The 20249-nt window shown below is 45.5% G+C and overlaps 1 protein-coding gene across 2 annotated transcripts in view; it reads left to right on the forward strand.

Annotated features, from left to right (window-relative positions):
• The window catches only part of URB2 (URB2 ribosome biogenesis homolog), a 30052-nt gene extending 11047 nt beyond the window's left edge, over positions 1-19005 (forward strand). For both annotated transcript variants that reach the window (XM_070364607.1, XM_070364606.1), the window contains exons 5-10: positions 2371-2531; positions 4549-4659; positions 5138-5380; positions 8989-9076; positions 12052-12191; positions 15792-19005. In XM_070364607.1, coding sequence (XP_070220708.1) covers positions 2371-2531; positions 4549-4659; positions 5138-5380; positions 8989-9076; positions 12052-12191; positions 15792-15989 — 941 coding nt within the window. In that variant the 3' untranslated portion in view covers positions 15990-19005. The remainder of the gene's footprint in view (positions 1-2370; positions 2532-4548; positions 4660-5137; positions 5381-8988; positions 9077-12051; positions 12192-15791) is intronic.
• The last annotated feature ends 1244 nt before the right edge of the window (positions 19006-20249 follow it).

The raw sequence follows: 20249 nt of genomic DNA on the forward strand, positions 1-20249 counted from the left end.
ATGAGAATTTATAAGAAATGCTGTCTGACAGGAGAATTGACTACCTCGATTCAGTTATAAAAAACCATCACTTTTAAAAATGCTTCCTATATGGGTGTAACTGTGTCCTCCTCTGGAGATGAATGAGGTGTTGGCTTTGACCTAATTTAGTAAACAGACATTCACACAAGTTACCAGAGTCACAGGGTGATGAAAGGCTTTGAAGCAACCAGCACAGTGGACTCTGGCAGGCAAGGCTGCCGGGGACCAGCCCCGGCTGATCCAGGGTATTCGAAGGAGAGACGGCATAGGCGAAGATCAGGAAACAATAGCTTAATTAAACGTTAATTAAGGATATAAAGAGTAATAGAATAAGGATAGCTCAGTAGGAAAATTCAGTGGAGAAAAGAGGCTGAGTAGCTTGGTTTACGCGGGAGACCAATAAAACTTCAAGACAAGAAGTTTGCACCACTTACGTAGGCCGCAGGCGTCCTTCCGTTCTCCCGAAGGAGAGGAGACACTGAGGCCTCCCCGGTCGGATCTTAGAAGCCCAGGCATAATTAGTAAGCATGGTGGGTTCCGCGCCCAGATGGAGACTCAACCAGAGTGAGAGAGAGCGACATGGGGAGACCAGTATTTGAGAAACTGATCCCAATTCTTTATTTTCCAGAGTCTGTTTTTATACACTGAGATGTTATGCAAAAGTCACGCGGGGGTCAGCAGTCCTGACTTTTATCAAAGTCAGGTGCTTCATACAAATGTATACAGAGGTCTTAGGGGTGTTACATCATCTTCTGGCCAGGGGGCCTGCTGACAATTTCTGACCCTCTCCTTGTGACAGCGGTCAGTCAATCAGGACACTTATTTCTCCAGGGCTGATTATTCTCAAAACAGACGCCACCCAAATAAAGTTACATTCCTACAGGGTGAGGGTGTAGTGGGTTTTAGTTAAGGAAAGAATTTACTTAGCCTAAGGTCTAACGTGATGAATATCAAAGGTTAATACTTATTTCTTCTATATATTCATTAATGTGTAAGGGCAGGGGATGTGGAGACTTAGCAACAAACATTGGCTCAACAAATGAAAAACCCTTCACCAATACAATTTCTAATCAGCCCATTATACTTATACTAATAGTTTTCTAACTTTTCTAAGGAACCTGTTTTTAGAAGGTTTAAAGCATCTCGTGCCTCTCACGGTTGGGAGGCTGTGAGCAATCACATGTGGCCGGACAAGCCTGTCAGGCAGGCTAGAGAACCTTCAGAGGAGTTTGTAGGTTAAAACACTCTTATCACGCCCAGGAATTATTATTAACTGGAGCTCTAGGTTAACTCCTTCTCCGAAAGAGGTGGTGGGGGACAGCCCCCCGTAAAGTCAGAGATGTAGGTGAGAGCACAAAGTAGTAAAGTAGGCAGGCTCTGGTTATGGGGGTAGACGCTCTAGGATTTCCAGGGGGACTCCTGAGGCTCGATCCCGCCTTTGCGTATGTCGAGCCTCCTTCCTCATGACCTTTGTCACGGGCGGAGTACCTCACTCTGGCCCCCAACACAAGGCCTCCTGCGGGAGATGGGTGAGGGGAGGGCAGTGAGGTCACGGTGCTGACGTTCAGCCGTCCAGTGTTTGACCAACTCTAGGAGTTGGTGCTGTCCCACCCATTTCACAGATCGAGAGAGTTGAGGCTCAGGGAGGTCGTGCCTCCAGAATCCTGCAGCTGTGGGACACTTGGACCTGGATGAGCCTTGGGCCTGTCCACTCGCCCCCAGTGCTGCCTGTAGGAAACACAGATTGGGGCACAGGAGGGACTTGCTCAGGGTGGGCTCATCTGCTGGCTGGAACAGTTATGCTGGGGTTAGATCATAAAGGGCCTTGAGCCCACTGACTGTGGCTCTCTGATGAACCTGTGGACCCTGGGTGTAGTTCGTAAGACTGTCCTGCATTAATAGGGGTACTGGGGTGACTGCAGCAGGTGGGCTCCATGAACCTGGGCTTCTTTCCATCCCTTCAACATCCCCATCTATGTAAAAGACCACCCCACCCCTGAGCCCCTACTGAGTTCATAAAAGAATATAAGAAAAGTAGAAAAGAGTATGAAGCAATTGTCAGTCACCTGTCTCCCACAGTCCAGAGATAAGCCCTGCTAAACATCACCATCATCATCCTCTTGGACTCTCTACACGGGTGCACAGGTGCTGTGGGCAGGGCACAAGGGCCGGGTATGAGAGGGTGGTGTCAGGCTGTGAGTGTGCCCTGCTTTTTCACTTGCACCATAACTGTCCCCATGTCTCCGAAATGCTGGCCTTTACTGACTGCACACCATTTCATCTTATTGAAATGGTTTATTTAACCTGCCCCTTGTCTGCCATATCTTAGCAGTCTTGTTTCCCTCACAGATCCTGCAATTCCGGTTCAGATAGTTGAGGAGATTGAGCCTCACTTGGGAGCCTTGTTCACCCAAATGTTAGAGGCTGGGACGACAGAGGACTTCCGCATGTGGCTGCAGTGTATCCTCCAGGGACTGGACGTCAGTAACCTGTGGAGAGCAGATCTGCAGGTGGGTTGCTCCTTTGGCTTCAATGGGAAAAGTTAGAAATGGCTGTGTCAGTGCTGAAATGACACAAATGTGCAATATCAATCCGATAGCGACTGTAGGCACTGCGGGAGTTTGGGACGAAGCTGTGGACTCAGGGGAGCCCAGGTCCTCAATGCACAGAGGCTGTATTTTCCAAAGGGGAACTCTTTCAAATTACAACTGTGTTCTTATCATATGGAATACTATTGGACTTCCCAGGTGGTGCTAGTGGTAAAGAACCTGCTTGCCAGTGCAGGAGATGATGTAAGAGATGTGAGTTCCATCCCTGGGTCGGGAAAATCCCCTGGAGAAGGAAATGGCAAGCCACTCCAATATTCTTGCTTGGAGAATCCCATGGACAGAGGAGCCTGGCAAGCTACAGTTCATAGGGTCGCATAGAGTCAGACACAACTAAAGAGACTTAGCATGCATAGCATGCACACACGCATAATATTGACACACAAAAAGTTAAGTTCTACTCTCCATTGTTTGATATCACTCACATCATACTTTTGAAAATGTTACTTGGTTTGGTTACATAGCCCAGCTCCCATTTGAGAATCTCTCAGGGTAGCAAGCTGCCCTTGGGCCCTCTGCCCCCAGCCTACTCGGTCATTGCTAACGAAGCCCTGACTTCACACTAGGTCAATGTGTCCAGGGAGCCTCTGTGCAGAGCCAAAGTGCTCGAGTTTGGCCCCCTGACCTGAGCACCAGACTGGCTGGAGGCTGTCGCTTGCACAGGAGGAGGAAACCTAGGGGCTCACTGGGTCCCAGGCTCTCTCTGCTTCAGAGGGCTTTCTTGACTCCTGGTTAGAATTGGCACCCAGAGGTGGGTTTTGACGTGAGTGGGAGGAGAGCTGGTTGGGGGCAGATTGGGGGCGACAGAGGGAGCTTGCTTCTCCATGTGAGCCCTGCCCCCCTGCCCCCTGTCTGCAGCTCCGAAGGCCTAGCTTTGAGAAGGCCTCTGGGCTTTCCTTCAGCCAACAAGCTAATACAACTCATGAATTTCCATTTACACCTGTCAGGGACTGCCCTGGCAGTTCAGTGGTTAAGACCCTGTGCTTCTACTGTGGGGAGCTCGGATTTGATCCCTGGTCAAGAAACAGATCTTGCATGCAGTATTTATTTATTAAAGAGAAAGAAAGATACCCATCAGCTAGTCAGAGGAACGTCGTGGAAGAGGTGAAGACTGAGCTGAGTTCAGAGATAAAGATTTGAATGGAACTGGGGATGTTGCTGTGGAGACAGGGGAAGGTGGAATGGATGTGAGTGGAGAGATGGATGGCAGGGGCTGGGGCAGTGAGCAGACCCTTGATGGGGAGACACAACCTCCAGGGAGGTGGAGAGGGGAGTGGATCTCAGCAGAGAGAGAGGGGGGTGTCTGGTCAGAGGGAGCAAGGGCAAAGCGCAGAAGCTAGGATTTCGTGGTGGGGGAGACTACAATATTAGGAGAGGAGGAAGGGGCCACCATAAGGCTCGAGTTCACGGTGTGAGATGCCCATATGGGTCATAGTCACTTTCCGTCCCTTCTCATGGTTTAAAACCATCACCTGTCATCATGGCACTTGGTCTAATTGTTACACTTTGTCCGTGTTTTCTTCTGGCCCTGCTTTTTATCCCTGAGCACAGATGGATCTCTTGGGTAAGGTACAGTGGCCTCCTCTTTTGACACCACCTTGATGAACTGGGCCTCTGATTAAAATGTCTGCAACCTCTTCTGTTTCACTGTCCCGGCATGTTTCTGTGTTTGGTTTAGTGAGGCGCTACAGAGAAGGCTCTTCCTTTGCCACAGTTCTGCCCACCTAGTTCATGTATTCCCTCAGGTGGTGTAAAGGGCGTCACCCTCAGGACTTGACCAGAGCCAAGTCTCATTCCCACCCCAGCATGGGACTCTAACGGGCTCTGCTTTGTCACTGCACCGTGACTGGCCTGCTTCCCGAGATGGGCCTCCTTCCGGAGCCAGCTCCTTCCACTGCTAATATTTTCCCTTGTCCCCTAGGCTGTGTTGTCGGCTGCAACATTGGTTAAGTTACTCCTGAACTGTCCATGCAGTGAAGAGAAGGCCAGTTTATTCTGGCGCACATGCCCGCAGATGGTCACGGCTCTGATGGTGAGTACCTCTGGGTTGTGCATACCCCTGTCCCTGCCTTTCAGTCGCTTCTGCTTCTGTCATGCTCTGGTTTTCTTATGCAGAGCGTGTTTCTGGGGCTGTGTCCTGAAGTCAGCTGTGAGCACTGTGCTCACAGCTTGTGCTTACGTCATTATCAGCTCCGAGTCTAACTTGTGCTACATGAGCATAGCCCTGGATTAGCACATTCTCTGGGCATAGGGTCTAAGCCTTCTCTCTGATCTTCTGTTTTGTTGCTTTATTGTTTCACTGGGAACCTGCATTAGTGGGCAAAGCCCATTTGTACTTAGGTATGGGTAGGGGGAGCATCAGGAGGAAGAGGGTAGGGGTGTGGATGGAGATTAGGGTGGGACCTGGTCAGTGCTGGAGTCTGGACTTTCTTACCTCTGTCACTTGGGGTTTGGGGCTATTTCCTTGGAGATTTGCCTTCATTTTCTGTCCCTTGTTCCTTGCCCTGTAGCTGCAGACCCGAGAGGCTTGTCAGGAGCAGCCCTCAGCCCTGGCTCTGGTGGGGCCTGTCTTGGACGTCCTGGCTGCGCTGCTGCGGCAGGGGGAAGGGGCCATCAGCAACCCACACCACGTCAGCCTGGCCTTCAGCATCCTGCTGACCGCGCCCTTGGACCACCTGAAGCCCCTTGAGTATGGGCATATCTTCTCGAGGGCACACAACGTGCTCTTTTCAATCCTGCAGTGTCACCCGAAGGTGAGGAGGGCAGGGTGCGTGTGGACAGGGAAGTGCAACCCTCAGAAGAACAGCAGCAGGACGAGCGTAAGGATTTGCAAGGCAAACTTTTTGCTTCCAGTGGTTTCTAGGGCCCAAGTGGTTTCTCATGCACAGGAGTGTGTGACCTTCACATCAGGCTGTGTTGAATCTGACACTTGAAACATGTCTGTGTAGTAGGTGTTTCTGGAAGCCCATTAGAAATTATTCTGTTTTTGCAGTTGTTGTTTAGTCACTAAGATGTGTCTGACTCTTTGTGACCCCTTGGACTGTGGCCCACCAGGCTTCTCTGTCCATGGGATTTCCCAGACAAGAATACTGGAGTAGATTGCCATTTTCTTCTCCAGGGGATCTTCCCAACCCAGGGATTGAACCTGCATCTCCTGCATTGCAGGCAGATTCATTACTGCTGAGACACAGGGATCATATATTTAAATGTCACTCATTGGCTTAGGTTTATAATTCATATAAATTATGAATTATAATTTATAATCATCTTGGGTTTATAATTCAGTTGGATATAGTGAGTGAGGCATCCTGAGTTCTGGTTTTATAGTATGCCACTTTTTAAATAAAATGAGACTAGGAACAAATGCTTCATAGAAAAGATTTCAGTTCAGCTAACATTTACTGAACATGTTCTGTGTGTCTTGTTTCACCCCTACAGCACTTCTGTAGTCAGTGACAATCCCATTTCATTGGCAGAGAAACTGATGCTCAGGGCTGCTCAATGATTTGATCACTGTCACCCCGCTGAGTCTGAATTTTGTCTAGAAGACTGGATTTCTTTGACCAATGTTCATTTTGCTGTGCCACTGCTCAACATGATACATGGGAACTTCTGAATAGGACAGATGCACATATTCATAGGCACATTCAAATATTTTTAAATGTTTTAATGCTCTAAGTTTGGAGACCTGCCAATAGTGTAGTTTTTGAAAAATTTATTTTCTGGTAAACTAAGCACTCCATCCAGTGTCCTCCCCACTTAACAATCACCTTTGGCCCTGCCCATCTTGTCAGCATCTTTGTTTGTTAGATCCCTGCTGATTCTTAGATTATTGTGTGACTGTAGAATATACATACAATAAAGTGGAAGTGAAGTTGCTCAGTCGTGTCCGACTCTTTGCAGCCCCATGGAATGTAGCCTACCAGGTTCCTCCGTCCATGGGATTTTCCAGGCGAGAATACTGGAGTGGGTTGCCATTTCCCTCTCCAGGAGATCTTCCCAACCCAGGGATTGAACCTGGGTCTCCCGCATTATAGGCAGACGCTTTACCATGTGAGCCACCAGGGAAGAGGTCAATACCAATCAGTTATAAACTGGAACTGCAGATCTTGCAAAAGCTGTGGGGTTTCATGCAGTTTTTGAAAGTAACATTGGAAAGCTGTGTGCATCTCCTGCAAAACCAATGATGAAAAACCATTGAGCAGAATTAGACCGTTTAATAGTAGAAGAGAGCTGGCAAGGATAACAACATGGCATTGCAATAAAGAAGGACGTGACGTGTGACAGCCTGTGGGCACACTGCAGGGAGCAGGGCCCATGCGTTGAGTCATGTATGTATGCAGTAGGTGATACAAAAGGGTTGATACAAACCCCAGGCTAGAATCTGCTCGGGTGAATCTGAAGGGAACAGCACAAAGTGAGCCCAGCCAGGGTACCCAGCAGTACAGCAGCTGGTGCCATTCTGAGCTTTTGATGTTTTACCTTATCTAACCCTCATGACAACCTGTTGTTATCCTCAGTTTGCAAATGAGGAAATGGGCGCGGAAAGACTCAGCGCTGTCTAGGACTGCATGTTAAGCGGGGTGTGAGCTCAGATGGTCTGACCTTGGATTTGTGTGCTTTTCATCACTGTGATGTCAGGATGAAGCGAGGGCCTCAGGAAACATGGTGACACACTGAAAGACTTGGCAGGATGACCTCTTTCTGAACATGTTGCGGAAGTTGATGTTTTGACATAAAGAATGGTATATTATGCTCTCCAGACCTTGCTTGAATAAACTTGTACCAAAGAAGAGAGTCAGCACTCGATTCACTCTTTGTTCACCCTGAGCCTTAGAGCAGTGCTGCCGAATAGAACTTCTCCTGGGGGGCGGTGTTTGTGCCTGCATCTCCCAGGGGAACTGTTGGCCATGTCTTGACCATGTGAAATTTGGGCTAGAGATTGTATGACTAGGAACTGAATTTTAACTTAATTTAAATTTCAGTAGCCACATGTGGCTTCTGGCTGCTTTATTTGACAGTGCCTTGTTTTGACTATGATCTCAGGATCAGTTCAATTCAGTTTGGTTTTCTCAATCGTGTCCGACCCTTTGTGACCCCATGGACTGCAGCACGCCAGGCTTTCCTGTCCATCACCAACTCCCAGAGCTTGTTCAAACTCATGTCCATTGAGTCAGTGATGCCATCTAACCATCGCATCCTCTGTCGTCCCCTTCTCCTGCCTTCAATCTTTCCCAGCATCAGGGTCTTTACCATTAAGTCAATTCTTCGCATCTGGTGGCCAAAGAATTGGAGTTTCAGCTTCAGATCAGTCCTTCCAATGAATATTCAGGACTGATTTCCTTTAGGATGGACTGGTTTGATCTTGCAGTCCAAGGGACTCTCAAGATTGTTTTCTAAACACCACAGTTCAAAAGTATCAGTTCTTCAGCACTCAGCTCTCTTTATAATCCAACTCTCATACGTGACTACTGGAAAAACCATAACTTTGACTAGATGGACCTTTGTTGGCAAAGTAATGTCTGCTTTTCAATATGCTGTCTAGGTTGGTCATAGCTTTTCTTCCAAGGAGCAAGTGTCTTTTAATTTCATGGCTGCAGTCACCATCTGCAGTGATTTTGGAGCCCCCAAAATAAAGTCTGTCACTGTTTCCATTGTTTCCCCATCTATTTGCCATGAAGTAATGAGACTGGATGCCATGATCTTCGTTTTCTGAATGTTGAGCTTTAAGCCAACTTTTTCACTCTCCTCTTTCACTTTCGTCAAGAGGCTTTTTAGTTCCTCTTCACTTTCTGCCGTAAGAGTGGTGTCATCTGCATATCTGAGGTTATTGATATTTCTCCTGGCAACCTTGAGATCTCAGGACGGTTGAGCATAAAAGAATCCTGTTTATAACTTAGATATCATTTTTCAAGATAAAGTCTCAGCCAGACCTTTTCATTGCTAAATAATGAGAAATTTTGTTTCTCATTTTAAATGGGTTTGCTTTATGTAACCTTTTTCTCTAGTGCCCATTGTACTTGAATACATTGGCTACTGTACTTTTTGTTATTTGTTTCTACCCATATCCAGAATGCACCAGAAACAACTTAGATTCAGCAAATTCTAAACCAGGATGGCTTCATTAGATTCCTAAAGTTAGGCAGTGTGGGAGCCCTATTCCAACCATGAAAACAGGATGTAAAGCAGTTAAGTAAGTAGAGTGAGCATTTCCCTAGAAAGTCCTGGCTAGAAGGAGTTGCTGCAACTGTTTTGAGTATCCTGATGGATAAAGTTAAGAAGGAAATAAATACAACTTCCTTTAAAGTAGAACTTAAACAGTTGCCTACATATTTTTATATTCTTTTGTCTCTTATTGCAGGTAATGCTGAAAACCATCCCTTCTTTCCTGAACTGTTTTCATAGATTGGTGCGTTCAATTATACATGAAGGACGGCAGAAAGATAAAGGTAATTCAGAGAAACGGTATTATGCGCAATTTCAAATGTGTTTATTTTACAGGAGTCTCTGGCCACACGTTACCAAAGGTAAAAAACCACCCAACTTAAACAACCCAGTGAAGTTTAAATAAGATACATGTTCAGATCATTAAAGAAATACTCAGAACAGTTTTTTTTAATGTTAGATTAAAAAAAAAAGTCATTGCTGCTGCTGCTAAGTCGCTTCAGTTGTGTCCAACTCTGTGAACCCAGAGATGGCAGCCCACCAGGCTCCCCTGTCCCTGGGATTCTCCAGGCAAGAACACAGTTTTTACTATATCCACAGCAGTGAATGCATTTGATATCCCCTAATTGAAATAGTTCTTTTCTGAAGGAAAAGAAGTGTGTGGATTCAAGAACTATTTCTGGAGCTCGTAGGTCAGTGGGGAAATTAAAGGGGAGCAGGCAGTGGCCGAGCCAGCTCATCACTCATGTTTTAAAAGGGTGGAGTCTCTGCAGCTCACCATTCCCACTGTATCTCTGCAAGTTCGTGTTTGTTTAACAGTGAAGCAAACTGCCATATGGCAATCGCATAAATTATGTGTACAGCTGGTTTTCCAGCCTTGAAGTTGGTTGATTCTTGCTAAACTTCTAATTTGTAGGAGATTCTCATTATTTAGAAATTTGCATATAAAGTGAGGCGCTCTATACTGTGCTGTTTCAAATTTGTGTGGCATGAACATACCATGTGATGTGCCTGGCACAAGGGTGGGTGTGCTGGGTGCTCGGGACTACAAAGGAGGGCCTGAGAGCTCAGCTTGGAGGGCATCAGGGGGGAAAGCCCAAGGCAATAGTTCTGAACTAGAAATATATAGGTGGTAATCACCCAAGTATATGGTGGTAATCCCCACTTGTGAATCAGGTTAATGGGTTTAGACTTGGAGATTTAAGCTACTTAACCAATTACCTTTTGCAGAAAGAGAATAGGTAGAGTTATTACTGTAATTCCCAAATTATTTTGCCTAATTTTGGGGTCAGCTAGTAGCACAATTAGGTATTTTGCATTTTCATGTGACTTTGTGAGTCTTTCTGGCAACAGGATTTGGAAACAGGTTCCTGCCCCTGTGCTTTGTGAGTCTGTCTGGCAACAGGATTTGGAAACAGGTTCCTGCCCCTGGGCGTGACCCCAGCTCTTTGCTTAGGCCACTGAGATCAGTTCTGAACTCAAGAGCAAGAGCCTGGTTCTGGCTGTGCCATCCACTGTGGCAGAAGACCTGGTCCTGGCCTGGCAGTCAGGGTGGATTGGGTGTGTGTAGCATGTGGTCATCAGCATGCCTCAAGTTTGATCTTGGGCTCTGGGTTCTGCCTCGTCGTTGCTGGTGTGGCCCAGTCACCTCCCATCAGGCCAGACTGGGCTCTCTGATGTGTTCATGGCTTAATTGCAGAGCATCTTAGCTGGTTATTTTTTTTGTGTGTGGGTGGTTATACTCTTTATGGAGGAGGCAATGGCACCCCACTCCAGTACTCTTGCCTGGAAAATCCCATGGATGGAGGAGCCTAGTAGGCTATGGTCCATGGGGTCGCTAAGAGTCGGACAGGACTGAGCAACTTCCCTTTCACTTTTCACTTTCATGCATTGGAGAAGGCAATGGCAACCCACTCCAGTGTTCTTGCCTGGAGAATCCCAAGGACGGGGGAGCCTGGTGGGCTTCCGTCTATGGGGTCACACAGGGTCGGACACAACTCAAGTGACTTAAAAAAAAAAATACTCTTTAATGACCACATGTTAAATTTGGACTGAAATAACAGGTGCCAGGAATTCCTGAGTGAACCGCATGTGTCTTCAGAGTTTCAAGAGAGAAGATGTGGTATAGATTAGAAGCTAAAGAGGCTCACTCATAAGTATTACTTATTGAAATGTTCAGTGGAGTGATGTTAACAGTTTATGTACTTTCATAAAAGAGCATTCACCTAGAAAAATTGCTTATGTGTAAGATATTTGTATGTATATTCAATGTTTAAAAAAGGTTATTGTGCATTCCAAAAATTAAGCTCAATGTTGCATATATATGTGTGAGAAACTGCATCCATTTGAAATTTATACTTCAGTGAGTTTTGATGGATAAATTCATGCAGGAAAGCACCACGACAATTAAAACAGCATTTGTTTCATCCACAGAAGAGCCCTCTTGGGGTCCAGCCCCAGCCCCTGGCAGCAGCCAATGTGCTTTTTGTCATTATAGGCTTATTTGCATTTTCTAGAATTTAATAAAAACAGTGTATTACTCTGCTGAGGGAAAACCAGGGAGGTTGCTCTGCTGTGCCAGGGTACCCGGCCCACCCTGCTGTGACAGACTTGGGATGGCATATGTACCCTGGGTTGTGGTACATTTCAGACTGTTAGAATTCTGAGGAGGAGTTTGTTAAGGCCTGGGTGATCCTGGCACTCTAGGGGAAGAGCTAGGAGTCTGAAATAAATCTGGAAAACTGGGTAGATCTAGTAATGTTAGTTGAGTCATATATACATATATATATATATATCCGACTACGAAAGAAAAATCCTAGACGACTTCTGAAACTTAATGAGGCAAAGACCCATCTTATCTTTAGAACCATTTGATATCAAAAACCTTTTTTTTAAGATGGTTTTTCTTTTTTTCCACATTAAAATTTTTCTTTTAGATATTCATGTCCTTTTTAAATACAATAGCAATCCTAGATTCATCCTAAAATCTTGGTTATTCTAGTTCATCTCTTAAAAAAACAATCACGGACTCTTGAGTATTGTAAGTGTTCTTCTCTTTGTAATATAGATAAATATTTGAATGCATTGTCTCCCCCTAATTCTGTCTTCAAATTGAGCCAATTAAAGCGTCTAGGGAAAAACAAAACAAAACAAAAACAAAAGGTTTGAATAATTGGGGCTATGTTGAAAGTGTAAAATTAGGAGAGTTAAAATACATGGTTTCTGAATTAATCAGTTTGGAAACACTTTTCTTCCACAGGAAGTGCAGAGGACCTGCCGGCAGTACTGGAGTGTGCCCGCCTCGTGGAAAGGATGTACAGCCACATGGCAGCGCGGGCCGAGGAGTTCCGGGTGTTTTCCCCCTTCATGGTGGCCCAGTATGTGGTGGAGGCACAGAAGGTAGGCCGAGCCGCCTGCCTTCCCAGGTGCTTCTGTTCGCAGCCCTTGATCACAGGCCTTCTGGCAGTGTGACCCATGGGCCCTGGTGGTCCTCCCTGGTGGCAGCTGCTCTGAGAGTGCAGCAGCCCTGCAGGGTCACTGAGAGAGCCATACAAAGATGCAGAGGCTGGCAGCGAGGCCTGCAGGCTCCTGCGGCCACCGTTAGGCCTTTTCTTGCTCCAGCACAAACCCTAGGCCTATTTTGCTTGGTCTCTTGGGTCATAAGGGAGATGAAATATTACCCAAGTCCTAGAGCAGGAGACAGAAAGAGGTCCTAGGGTCCCTCAGCAGCAGGGGGCTCAAGGGTTCTTTGTGCATGTGACTCAGCTGCTCTCACTCAAGTAGGTGACCTGGGAAAGATCCCGGTAGACTTGTTCAGTTGGATTAAAGGCTGTAATCCCAGTTCATCTGACTTTAGGCTTCGGGATAATTCATTCATTCTTCAACAGTGATCTCACTTTGGTGTGTCAATGTGCTATTTTTGTAATTCCACAAGACCCCCTGTGACCTGTGTAGTAAGTTCATTATAAGACTTCTTTGTATAAGTCTTATTTGTTTAAATGGAAAGTCAGAGGCTTAGAGTACACTATGTTCAGGTATATATCTCTCTACTTGTGTAGTATATCTTGCTCTCAATAGAATATCCTATTGTGACTCTTAAGAATGGTGGTGAGTCGCTGGTAAAGTGTTAAATTAGAGGAGTCAGTGTTTCCTCCAAGGAGGGTCATCTAAATGGGATTCCTCAGAAAGCCTGGCGTGGTCTTGGCTTCCGTCCTGACCCTGTTTCAGGGCGTTTCCACAGCCCCGATTCTGCTCCCTCAGTCAGTGGAGATGCCCATCATGTGGGCGGGAGGCAGGTGTATGGGAGCCAGAGCCGCACGCAAGAGCCCCTTCAAGTCATCCTTTGAATGAGATGTGGGCTTGGAGTTTGGTTTCCTTGCAATTGTTTAGCATTTTTATAGACTCTTGATATTTCCCAAGCAGTCATTACTGTGTGAGCTTTTGTTGGAACACGAGCTGAAGAACTGAATGAGACACCACAGTATCTCTTACCTAAGGACAAGAGGGGAGTCTAATTTGAAGTGTGAAGTCACTGTTTATCATCCTGAGATTTACTGTATGAAAAGTCTTTCACATCCCAGCCTCATTATACATGTCTAATTTATGCTTATCAGTTATTTTTAAATTTTTAATCTTGAAGACCAAAGGCTTTGGGAATTATCTTAGGGAGTTGTGTCCCAGAATCCATTGGCAGGACACTCTGTGTTTTACCTTTTATTTGTTTTTAAAATTGGTAATGAAGAAAGTATTTTGTGTGCATTAGCAGCTTCTACTGAGAGAACCGTAAATCTTTGGTGACCAGGAAGACATGTTGTTTTAATTACAAGCTGGATGGTGGGGTGACTTGCCTTCCCCTCACGTTTTGGAGGCAGGTGCCATGGGTGAAGGTGTGTCAGTGATTGGGGCTGATGACAGCCTCGGTCAGGGGGAGGCAGCCGCTACTGAAGACCTTGTTTCTTCCATGCAGTGTTGTGTTACCCTGGGTATGTGTCAGGGAAATTATGGTCACTTTTATCTTCTCTTTTACCCGTAGATCAGATTTACAGTTTTCCCTCTTTATTGATAGCTTTGGGTAAATAGTTTGCACTACTCACCTGGCCTGCTGCTGCTGCTAAGTCACTTCAGTTGTGTCCAACTTCTGTGCAACCCCATCGACGGCAGCCCACCAGGCTCCCCCGTCCCTGGGATTCTGCAGGCAAGAACACTGGAGTGGGTTGCCATTTCCTTCTCCAATGCATGAAAGTGAAAAGTGAAAGTGAAGTCGCTCAGTCGTGTCCGACTCCTAGCGATCCCATGGACCGCAGCCTACCAGGCTCCTCCGTCCATGGGATTTTCCAGGTGAGAGTACTAGAGTGGGTTGCCATTGCCTTCTCCTACTCACCTGGCCTAGGGGCCTTTTAAAAGTTACCTAGAAGTGTTTTCATTCATTGGCCAATGTTGTAGAAACTGGCTTCCCCCCCTTGTTTTCTAAATAAGTTGTCTAAAGTAAAGGTGTGCAGGGCTTGTGGTGTTCTGATCCTACTGCCTTCCTGTTCCCCCACCCCACCCCACCCTGTGCTCTGGGCTTTGCCTTCACCAGGAGACGCCAGGTAAAAGGATTGTGACATCTGAACTCCAGCACTTAGTTCAGATATCTGTTCTGCCACTGGGGAAATTACTGTGCCTCTTCTTGCCATTGGAAGGGGGATTATTTGTTTCGTGAGTGATGATTCAGTGAATGAGTGAGCAGGTCCTCACCCCAGCTAGTGAGGTTAAAGACTTCTGTTTTTAGTTTGTCTGTTTCATTTTTTCTTTCCTTCCCTAATACCTTAGTATGGAATCACAGACCAGTCACTCCTGCCGTCCTTGAATGTTCTTATCATCTATAAAATAGTAAAATTTAATTAAGGTAATCATCTGTCAAATGCTTTTTGAGCTATCATATGAAAATAACCATAACTGTGAAGAATAGCATCATTAGCAGTAGAAACAAATCGCCTCTTTAGGACTATGCCTCCCAGAGGTTACCTTGGTGAATCACGCTTCTTCTAGTTAATAAACTGTATCCTCGCTAGAAGCTGCATGTCTGCAGAGAGGCATGAGCTGCTAGGTCATCAGGACACTAATAAAGAACCGGCCACCCCCCAGGCTTGTCGGCTCGAACCTTCCTGCAGCTTCTGGTTGCTGCTGCTGTGGTGTGCAGACGCTGTGCAGCCCAGGTCCAGCTGAAGCCTCTGAGGCCCTTGCAGGGTGAGCAGTGCCTGCTGTCTTGGCCTTTTTGTCCAGATACCAGTCTGAATCTCTGATCTGAAAGTTTGTGCCAGTAGCAGATGTGGTCACACCAGGGCTGGACTGCCCACTTCTCCTGCTGCAGCCCAGATTTTGGTTAACCCAGATTCTTTGGAAGGATTGCCTCTTTGAATATAGGGACCGATTAAATTATTCTGGGCATTTAGGGATTTAGGGCCCATTGTGTTATTGTTGAAAGAACTAAAAACCTATTAAATGGTAATTAGAAATCAGAAATCACATCTGACGTTGGGCCCTGTGACAAGATCTATCAGGGATCTGCTTGGAGAATGCTGCCCACCTGCCCTGCTCTGGGGGAAAGTGGTCACTTTGCTGCCCTCATCCCACAGGTAGGATAGCTTCCAGTAAGATTGGCCACATGGAAGAATGGGACCCATAAGGTGACTTTTACTATAAGATTTTTAAATCTAAAGCTTCCAGTTTTTAAATACCCCTGGTAAGCACAGAAGCATCATTTACTGAATAGCAAAGCTACCTCTGTGATTTCATGATGTTTTGCTACAGGTTTTTGTTGGCTTGAATTGACCTCTATTTCCTCCAAATATAAACTTTTGAGATATGAATATTCAATTAAGTTAAGGTGCAAAATGACATTTTAAAAGGAGCATCTTTTCTCAAATTGGCAGCCAAAGTTGGACTCCCTCATCAGGTATTCTAGGGCCTGGCATCTGCCTGTTTGCTCTCACAGACAAGTGTATTCCCTCATCCCAGGTCACTTTGTATCCAGCGGTGAAAGTCCTCCTGCAAGAGGGTATCTACCTCATCCTGGACCTGTGCATTGAGTCCGACATCCAGTTCCTGCGGGCCTCACTGCAACTGGGGGTGAGAGACGTCTTCAAGGAGCTGCACAGCGACTATGTGAAGCACCATAAGGCCAAGCGCGAGGGGGAGAAAAGATACGCTGTCTAAGCTGCGCCAGGACATGCCACCGTGGCCCTGGGCCTGGGCGAGCTGGAGGATGTCGGGCTTCAGATGCTTAAATTCACAGCATTGAAATGTGTGCAAAATCCTTTGGGGTTTATAAAATATGTATTGCCTTTTACACTGATTTTTTCACACCAAATATTTTCTAACGTATTTTTTTAATGCAGTAAACATTACAATGCTGCTGCTGCTGCTAAGTCGCTTTAGTCATGTCCGACTCTGCGTGACCCCATAGACGGCAGCCAACCCCCGTCCCCGGGATTCTCCAGGCAAGAACACTGGAGTGGGTTGCCATTTCCTTCTCCAATGCATGAAAGTGAAAAGTGAAAGTCAAGTCGCTCAGTCGTGTCAGACTCTTAGTGACCCAATGGACTGCAGCCTACCAGGCTCCTCCGCCCATGGGGTTTTCCAGGAAAGAGTCCTGGAGTGGGGTGCCATTGCCTTCTCCGAAAACATTACAATAGCATCCTGAAAATAGATCCTGGTGGGTTGAATAAAAATTGCCAGATCTCCCTTGTGGCTGTTCTAAATGTGGTTCTTTGTCTTAGTCCAGTGGTTTAAGGTCCCCTCTTCCCACTAGGAACTGTATGCTCAGTTGCTCAGTTATGTCAGACTCTTTGCAACCCTATGGACTGTAACCTGCCAGGCTCCTCTGTCCATGGATTTTTCCAGGTGAGAATACTGAAGTGGGTTGTCATTTCCTACTCCAGGGGCTCTTCCCAGCCCAGAGATCGAACCCACGTCTCCTGTGTCTCTTTCATTGGTAGGCAGATTCTTAACCACTGTGCTACCTGCGAAGTCCCTAGGAATTATGTAGAACTTGTTTTTTTCACTTCAGGTACATGGTTATATAATGAAGTCCAATTTAAATCTCTTTGCCTTTTACATTCTTCAAGAAACATGGGGCATGTTCTTAAAACACAGCTTTTCTGCCCTCCTTCCAAGGAGGTGCCCTCCTCCTGCACCCTTGGATGGAGCTGGGCAAATAGGAGCGTTGAGACGTGGTTGGCGTCAGCCGGGTGGCTGCTCCAGGCAAGGATAGTGGCCCCTACTGTGCAAGTGGATGCTTGGTGAGAAGATTCTAGGCCTGGGGTTCCATGTTCTTCCTGCTTCCGCACACAGAAGTTTATTTTGGAATTTTATTTTCTTATTTTTTAAATTTTAATTTAATATTAAATACTCTTTTTTCTCATATTGCCTAAGCAATATGCAGCAACCTCAGAAAATAAAAATAAAGGAAAAAATGTAGAAATATCCTCTGTCTTAGCTTCCCGGACAGCCACAATCATCATTCCACCTACACACATATATATATGTAGATACGTGTTTTGGAGAAGGAAATGGCAACCCACTCCAGTGTTCTTGCCTAGAGAATCCCAGGGACGGGGGAACTTGGTGGGCTGCTGTCTATGGGGTCACACAGAGTCGGACACAACTGAAGTGACTTAGCGGCAGCAGCACCAGCAGATATGTGTTTAAGTAAATGTGTAGTTGCCGAATTAGATCATAAATGTATTTTTTTGTTGTACTTACCAGGCTTTTTTTCCTGGGTAATATTTTAGTAACATCTTGAGGACTATACAGATACCAGACACACTTTGTAGAGGCTACATAGTAATCTGCTGAGCAGATGCAGCTGTTTTATTTAATAAATCCCCGATGATAGATGTCAGATTCTTTCCAAATTTTCTTTTACAGATGATGCTTGCAGCCAATTCTTTACTTCTGTCTTTAATTATTTCTATAAGATAAATTCCCATAAGTTGTATTGTCAAAATCCTGTTGGTTTTTAAGGATTTATGTAAATATTGGCAAATTGTCCTCCAGAAAGTGTACAAATTTATTTTCCCTCCAGTGAATCAACTTTATTGATTTTCTTTCTTTTGATGCCTCTTTGATGGTGCAATGTTTTGTTTTGAATTTCTCTAATTACTAAGAGATTTTTCATTTTTTATGTCTTACCATTTTATTTCTTCAGTTCAGTTCAGTTCAGTCACTTAGTTGTGTCCGACTCTTTGCGACCCCATGAATCGCAGCATGCCAGACCTCCCTGTCCATCACCAACTCCCAGAGTTCACTCAGACTCACGTCCATCGAGTCAGTGATGCCATCCAGCCATCTCATCCTCTGTCATCCCCTTCTCCTGCCCCCAATTCCTCCCAGCATCAGAGTCTTTTCCAATGAGTCAACTCTTTGCATGAGGTGGCCAAAGTACTGGAGTTTCAGCTTTAGCATCATTCCTTCCAAAGAAATCCCAGGGTTGATCTCCTTCAGAATGGACTGGTTGGATCTCCTTGAAGTCCAAGGGACTCTCAAGAGTCTTCTCCAACACCACAGTTCAAAAGCATCAATTCTTCTGTGATCAGCCTTCTTCACAGTCCAACTCTCACATCCATACATGACCACAGGAAAAACCATAGCCTTGACTAGACGAACCTTTGTTGGCAAAGTAATGTCTCTGCTTTTGAATATGTTGTCTAGGTTGGTCATAACTTTACTTCCAAGGAGTAAGCGTCTCTTAATTTCATGGCTGCAGTCATCATCTGCAGTGATTTTGGAGCCCAGAAAAATAAAGTCTGACACTGTTTCCACTGTTTCCCCGTCTATTTCCCATGAAGTGATGGGACTGGATGCTATGATCTTCGTTTTCTGAATGTTGAGCTTTAAGCCAACTTTTTCACTCTCTTTCACCTTCATCAAGAGGCTTTTGAGTTCCTCTTCACTTTCTGCCATAAGGGTGGTGTCATCTTCATATCTGAGGTTATTGATATTTCTCCCGACAATCTTGATTCCAGCTTGTGTTTCTTCCAGCCCAGCGTTTCTCATGATGTACTCTGCATAGAAGTTAAATAAGCCTTGACGAACTCCTTTTCCTATTTGGAACCAATCTGTTGTTCCATGTCCAGTTCTAACTGTTGCCTCATGACCTGCATACAAATTTCTCAAGAGGCAGATCAGGTGGTCTGGTATTCCCATCTCTTTCAGAATTTTCCACAGTTTATTGTGATCCACACAGTCAAAGGCTTTGGCATAGTCAATAAAGCAGAAATAGATGCTTTTCTGGAACTCTCTTGCTTTTTCCATGATCCATCGGATGTTGGCAATTTGAACTCTGGTTCCTCTGCCTTTTCTAAAACCAGCTTGAACATCTGGAAGTTCATGGTTCACATATTGCTGAAGCCTGGCTTGGAGATTTTTGAGCATTACTTTACTAGTGTGTGAGATGAGTGCAATTGTGCGGTAGTTTGAGCATTCTTTGGCATTGCCTTTCTTCGGGATTGGAATGAAAACTGACCTTTTCCAGTCCTGTGGCCACTGCTGAGTTTTCCAAATTTGCTGGCATATTGAGTGCAGCACTTTCACAGCATCATCTTTCAGGATTTGAAATAGCTCAACTGGAATTCCATCACCTCCACTAGCTTTGTTCGTAGTGATGCTTTGTAAGGCCCACTTGACTTCACATTCCAGGATGTCTGGCTCTAGGTGAGTGATTACACCATCGTGATTATCTTAAATTATGCAATTATGTTTCTTATGTAATATTGGCCTATTTCTCAATTGGGATATTTGCTTTTTTTCTTACACATTTTCTTTGTGGAATTTATGTTGGAATTCTCTTGATATCCCTTTTTTAGTCAGCCAAAATATAAACTTGAATTATTTGAAGGATCATCACTAAGCAAAAGGCTTTTTATTTTAGTGCTAATTTTTCAAGCACCTGTAGCAGACAGTATAAAATGGATTTTTTGGCTGCCTAACGGAAATACCCCATGTTCAGGCCTCAGATTTGATTGTATTTCTTGTGTTGGGTAACTGAGCCTGTGTAGTGCTTTACTGGAGGTGGGTCCAGGGCTCTCCCATTTTTTACTTCATGCTCTGTGTTGGCGGAATTCTGTCCATGTGTCTGGTTCTCTGCATCATCCTCTGAGGGGTTGATGATGTTACTTCTCTTCACACCTGGAAATGGTGTGCTAGAGCTGGTGGGGGAACTTTCAAGGACACAGATTATAAACAGAGCTGGAATTAAAACCATATTTTTGGCTTAGCCTCCTGGTCAAATACCCCAGCAGGAGAGTCACTGGTCTCCAAGACCCTCACAGATTTGCGCCTATTTTTTCCTCTGCCAGAAGTTCAGGAATCCCTCCTGCTTTGGGACTGTCTGAGGGCTCAGGCCTGGAGCTGTTCCATGGGCGTCCTGGTGGTGGAACTGCAGGGCCACGCTCCAGGCTCAGAGGTGCCTGCAGT

The sequence above is a fragment of the Bos mutus genome, chromosome 28 (genome assembly GCF_027580195.1).
Source record: "Bos mutus isolate GX-2022 chromosome 28, NWIPB_WYAK_1.1, whole genome shotgun sequence".
In the NCBI taxonomy this organism is placed as follows: domain Eukaryota; kingdom Metazoa; phylum Chordata; class Mammalia; order Artiodactyla; family Bovidae; genus Bos; species Bos mutus.